The sequence below is a fragment of the Chaetura pelagica genome, unplaced genomic scaffold, assembly GCF_000747805.2.
Source record: "Chaetura pelagica isolate M959 unplaced genomic scaffold, ChaPel_1.0 scaffold542, whole genome shotgun sequence".
NCBI lineage: Eukaryota > Metazoa > Chordata > Aves > Apodiformes > Apodidae > Chaetura > Chaetura pelagica.
Window position 1 is genome coordinate 229,600 of NW_009952493.1, and position 6,346 is coordinate 235,945.

The following is a 6,346-nucleotide window of genomic DNA, read 5'->3' on the forward strand; positions in this document are numbered from 1 at the left end:
CCTGCTGCTGTTTTCTTGATGTCTTGGGAATTGGTCAGACAATGGACTATGCTCCTTTGACCCAAGAGTTTTAGAAGTCACTGAATCATTTGCTATCTCCATGATCCTAGGGAAACTGTAAAAAAACCCCAAAACCTTTAAAACTATCTTCAATGGTCTTGTGAGTGCAAGAGGAGAAAAAAGGATCATGTCCCAGTGAGGTGGTTCATTCCTGTAACAGGTGAAAAGCCACAGCTAATTTGCAGTGACAACTGAAAAACTGCAGTGACTGATTGGGAGCTTTTCCCGCTCCTACAGACACCACCATCTTTAGTCCTCTATTTACATACTTTTAGCAAGTAAAAAAATATGCCAAGGGCTTTATGGTTTTTGAAATGCCAGATTTATTTTCACAATCTGCACCACTGGTTGTTTTACATTGACACTCCTCTGGGTACAGATGCAAAACTCCTTTTGCACAGCCTACAATCCTTCTGTGACTATTGCAGTCACTTTTGGTGGCCACCTCTCCTCAGTTATCCATGTAAAAACCTGCATTCCCTCTCCACTTATTTAACTATGCATAAAATAATAGATTTAAAATAGTTCTGAACAGACATTTCAAGCCACCTTGCTGCACAGTGGCAGTTGTCTTTATAAAATGTTTGAAGAGCAATGTTGATGTTTTGGTGCCCAGGTGGTGCCACAGAGACAACCAAATGCTACTGGAGGTCAGGTAAGAGGTATTTCAAACAACATGGTGATCTGGGGAAAATAAATACCTACAGCAGAGACAGCTCAGATTCAGGCGCTCCAAATAGTCCTTGAGAAACGAGCACTCTGCAATCAGTTCAACTCTTTGCTTCAACTTGGTCAGATTCTTTGGCTTTCGAGCAGTGGTTTTGTTGATGTCATGAGGGATCTAGGAGGGATACAACCCAGGAACGTTTCTCAGGGATGCAGGATTCCCATAATTGGAAATTTTAAGAACTCAGTTGGACAAAGCCCTGAGCAACTTTATTGGTTAGCCCTACTTTGAGCAGGAGGTTGTACTAAAGGCCTTGAGAAGTCCTTTCATCCTAAATCTTCCTGCAATTCCATAGCTTTTTGATCTGCCCTTTTTATGTTTGTCTCTTTGTTTTTCATTTGGGGTTTTCCCCACAGAGATGTCTTTTCTACGTGCTCTGAAAGGCTCACACTGTCTTTATTGTAGCATTAAAAAATGCCCTGAAGCATCTTTCCTTTGGCAGAATCACCATATGGCCAAACTCCTATAATAGTTTGTCTTGTGGTCTGGAGCACACCACACCACAGAGCAGTGCCTTGCCATTGCAGCAGACATCTTTCTGTATCTATAGGCTGCTGAGCTAGAGAAGCAATTCTAGAGAGCTCAGGGGAAGACTTGGACATGTTCAAGGTCCTACCAGGGAAGATGTCTTGCTTCAGCATCTTGAAATTCAGTTCTGAGCTGGATGTTTGTGGTTGAACTGCCAGCAAAGACATCTGCATTTAGATGTTCTCCTTTGCATCGAATGTCTAGGAATTCATCACATTCACTTGCAATTGAGTCAGTGGGATCAGGAGAGAAACTCATCCCTGAACCAGACCCTGTCAGCCATGGGCTCCAGGCTCCGCTGGCTGTGGGGACAAAAGCTCCATTGGCATAGTGGGAAGATAGATAGATGTGCCACGGCACATGGAATAACCTCTATTTAGGTCTGAAATCATGATGTTTGGAGCTGATTGCTCATCTGTGTATGACTTGCTCAAAATCCAGCTTCAACAGCTGCTCTGTTGCTTATTGTTATTCCAGAAGGGCTAAAGGACCATTCAGTTTTTCCTTTACTCACTTGATTTTTGAATTAAACAGTTAAACCATAATGAGTTCCCTTATGAAAAAGGAAAAGGAATCACCTTGGACTTTTCAGACAAGCTTTTGGCAGCCTGGTGACACTGAACCTTTGCCATAAAAGGAGGTGGGAGTGGGGAGAAGAAGGAGACAATATGAATGTTCGTTATCTTCAGTTCCTGCTGTCTGCAGTGGCCTGACCACAAGCAATGGTCTCTGATTTCAAGTGGGTTGAAATCTGGCCAATGCTTACATGGAGTGCCACAGAGGAAACCCAACCATCACTGCTCAGAAATAGCAGAAGCAGTGTGGTAGTCACAAAGTCAGTGTGGACCACAAAGTCAGATTTAGCAGGGTATGTGGAGCTGACCAGTACTGCTGGCTTTATATGGCATGGGAAAGTGCTTCTAACATGCTTTCCTCTCTTCTGGTATCAATGTGTCAGATAGGTTTGGGACAATATCCTGCTGGGATATTGGTTAAGCATTTGGAGATTAGCTTCTGGAATTATTTTTCAGTTTTAGGGTCTTCAGTGAATCTTATCCTCTCTTAGCTCCTTTTGGGTTAACCACTGTTTGAAAATGTGTGACTCTTCTGTTGCTACTCATAATCTGTACTGGTGTATTCCATATAAGACTTAACAAAACTTTTGATGGATTTGGTGACATGTTTTTGTTATTCTTCCAGCGCTCTCAGAGATGTTCTAGAGCATCATGAACCACAAGTTGCAAATTACTTATCCCAGTGATGCAACAGATAGAATTGTGAGGTAGGAAGCAGTTTGCTGATTGATCTCTTTGACCTCCTCCACATTTTCTTGACTCTCTCATCCACGTCCACGCTGTTGATAGATCTTTCATCTAACACTCTGGAATTCCAGCAAGCTCCTAAGAAGTCTGTCTTGAAGTTGCTAATGCAACATCTCCACCATGTTATGTTTAGTCAGTTTTTTATTCTTCTCACTGATAGCTATCAGAAGAACTTTGTCCTGTTCTCTGGTCAGATTTATGGTGATCTTACCCAGACCTCAGCAGGCAGTGGTCTGATCTGTTATTACAGTTGGATGGAAATTCTTTGAGGGAACAAAATTTGCTTTGAGGTTGGACTGAGTGAATTCTAGAGGTCTCTTCCAATCTATTCTCCAAGTAGGGCCATCTGCAAGACTACTTCAGGTCTCTGAGGTTCTCCTTTTTTAGGGGAAATGGATTTGTTTCCTTCTGATATGGATGGTCATGTTCGTGTCAATCAGTGTTTTCTGGAATTTCTGTGGAGCTCATAGGTGCCATCACAACATACCTGTCCCTGCCTGTTCCCATCTCTTCAGACTAAGTTTCTATTCAGTCTGTATTTCCTTTCTCAGTTAAGACATCATGGTGTGTCACAGTCACACACCTCGGGGCACACACAGCCAAGCTGGGAATCCTCGTTAGGAAGAAGAATAACTCTGGAGAGCACCAGCTCAGTCAGTGGGAGCCAACAATTCACAGGGAAGTCAGAAAATCCACCAAGGTGTGGCAAAGTCTGTCCTTCTCACCCAAGATGTCTTTCAACCTGGAGCCTTTCCCAGTCAAATTGCATCTGAGCTTTCCATACAAAACATTTCTACACTGTGTGACAACACAGACACAGTTCAAAACATTTGAAAATAAAGTATGGTTGGACTTGATGATCTTCAAGGTCCCTTCCAATCAGGATGATTCTACGATTCTATTATTCAGGTATTAAAAATATTTTTTCAGTGTCTACTAAGGGTGTCCTGATTTTCAGCCAGGGTGTGGTCTAGTGACAGTCTCTGTTCACACTGACCATCTCTGCTGAGGATGAGGACACACTGAGCTTCATGACTGCTGCTTTTAGCAGTCTTCCCAGAATGGTTTGGCTGATGCCACCACCCCTTGGTTCATGAGTGGTTCTGTGTCTCCATATTGAGTCAGTCACAGGTGAGACTGGGGTGTTATGACACCTGTTACTTTAATCCTGATACCGAGATTCTCTGTTAGGAACAATGAGCAGGTAATGGAAGAGTTTTGTCTTACTGTATTTCTAAGTCTTGTACTTGGTTTTGCTTCATGGGAGCAAAAGCATGTCCTCTCTTATGAGGACAGGTTGAGGGAGTTGGGGTGTTCACCCTGAAGAAGAGAAGGCTCATAGTGCCTTCCAGTACCTGAAGGAGGCATACAGGAAAGATGTGGAGGGACTTTTTACAGGGGTTTGCAGTGAGAGGACAAGGGGTAATGGTTTTAAGCTGAAAGAAGAGAGATTTAGGTTGGAGATGAGGCAGAAATTCTTCAGTGTAAGGGTGGTGAGACACTGGAACAGGCTGCCCAGAGATGTTGTGGGGACTTCATCCCTGGAGGTGTTCAAGGGCAGGTTGGATAGGGCTTTGGGCAGCCTGGGCTGGTGGGAGGTGTCCCTGCCCATGCAGGGGGGTTGGAACTCGATGATCTTTAAGGTCCCTTCCAAATCCAAACATTCTGTGATTCTGTGACAGCCAGAGAGGTGGGTGAAGACCTTATTTTGGCTTTTTTAGCTCCTACCCTCTCCTAATCCTTCTCCTGTGCAGGTTTTAAGGAAACTGCCTTCCTCTATGCCATGTCCTCTGCAGCTCTGACCCACTCCCTGGCCAGGGCGTGCAGCGCCGGGCGCATGGAACGCTGCACCTGCGACGACTCCCCGGGGCTGGAGAACCGCAAGGCCTGGCAATGGGGGGTGTGTGGAGACAACCTCAAGTACAGCACCAAGTTCCTCAAAAAATTCTTGGGTCAGAAGAGGATCGGCAAGGACCTGCGGGCCAAGGTGGACATCCACAATACCAATGTTGGCATCAAGGTGAGGAGATGCAGCAGCAGGCCTAGAATGAAGTGCAAGTCCTCTAATCCATCCTCGACAGAGGCTGTTTCTAAGAGGAGTATTCACTACCCTGACTCATAAACCAGACCTGTGTGTTGTGACCTTATGGCACTGAGAGCTCCCTAGGACTTCCTCTGACCTCTGGTGTGAGGAGCTGCAAGTTCGGCAGAGTAGTGTCCTGTGTCCTCCAGTGTCAGATGCTGAGTCACTGCAACGTGCAGCACAGTGACGGCTGTAAAACTCACTGGCTGAATTATTTCCTGGGTTAGACCATGGCCACAATTTAGAGAACAGCTAGAGAATTCAAAGCTGGTGGGACATGGGGAGCAGATCAATGGTTGACACTCTTGAGAAAACTTATGAGTCTGCTTGTAGCCTGTTGTGGAACAACTCATGTCACAGATTTGGGTCAAGGAGACCCAAGATCAAGCATTTTGGCCTGTATGTTACAGATTATTTAACTGAATTAATTAATTACTTTCCATTTACTGAGTCCAGTTACTTGTTTGATTAGGACACTGTATTGATTTGAATATTGCAAAGGACATCCACTGAGCTGGAGATACTCGGTTTCATGGTTGGCTAGTACTGCTGTTCCAAACAGGCTTAGTAAGACTTTATTCTGTATTCAGCGAATTACTCTTATTCAGGCTTTCTATTCTCTGGCTCAGCAGTCAACTCTGCAGCCTTAGGGTTTTATTCCTCATTTTTTCCCTATAAAATGGGAATAATAACAATAAGCCTGAAGTACTTCCACACTGCCTGCAATCTGAGGTGTTACCTCTGCCCAGAATTAGGCTCATGGTCCCAGCAGATAATGACTACCACTTCTCTTCCTCATCAGGCTGTGAAAAATGGTCTCAAAACCACATGTAAGTGCCACGGTGTCTCTGGCTCGTGTGCCGTCCGGACGTGCTGGAAGCAGCTTTCACCTTTCCATGAGATCGGGCGCCTGCTGAAGCTGCGCTACGATGACGCTGTCAAGGTCTTCAGCACCTCCAATGATGCTGTGGGACACTCAGAGCTGGCTGGCCCACAGAGGCACAGCCATTCGCCCAAGCACCCCGCTGCACCCCGCTCCACGGACCTTGTCTACGTGGAAGACTCCCCCAGTTTCTGTCGTCCCAGCAAATACTCCTTTGGAACTGCTGGGAGGACCTGCTCAAGGGAGGGCAACTGTGACAGCATGTGCTGTGGACGAGGCTATAACACCCAGAGCCGGCTGGTGACCTTCTCTTGCCACTGCCAGGTGCAGTGGTGTTGCTACGTTGAGTGCCAGCAGTGTATGCAGGAAGAGGTGGTCTACAGCTGCAAGCAGTGAAGTCAGTGGGGTCAAGACAAGTCCTGGAGTACACGACAGCTGTGGAGAAAGGGAGACATGACTGCTGTGGGACGAGGGCAAAGGCAAGCACCAAAAATGTCCAGTGCTCCTATTAGCTCAATGTTGAGATCCTGGGATCTGGAGAGAGCCCTTGTGTGAGGAGTGAACACCAGAGGTTTTGTCAGGTGTCAGGAAGGTGGGGGACAGTGTGGGGACAGCAGAAACATGGAATTAGTAAAAAATATCTCTGTTGAGCTCAAACTTGGACTCTCATCTGCAGGAATATCCCTCTCCTCCATCCCTCACGTGCACTTCTGTAAATGTGTTTGGGTAGTGACACTGGCACA

At 45.7% G+C, this 6,346-nt stretch overlaps 1 protein-coding gene across 1 annotated transcript in view; it reads left to right on the forward strand.

The window, feature by feature from the left end:
* WNT9B (wingless-type MMTV integration site family, member 9B) overlaps window positions 1-6,006 on the forward strand; it is an 8,669-nt gene extending 2,663 nt beyond the window's left edge. Inside the window, exons 3-4 of the mRNA XM_010008877.1 lie at window positions 4,392-4,657; window positions 5,523-6,006. Of these exons, the coding sequence (XP_010007179.1) occupies window positions 4,392-4,657; window positions 5,523-5,999 (743 nt within the window). The 3' untranslated portion in view covers window positions 6,000-6,006. The remainder of the gene's footprint in view (window positions 1-4,391; window positions 4,658-5,522) is intronic.
* Window positions 6,007-6,346: the final 340 nt, after the last annotated feature.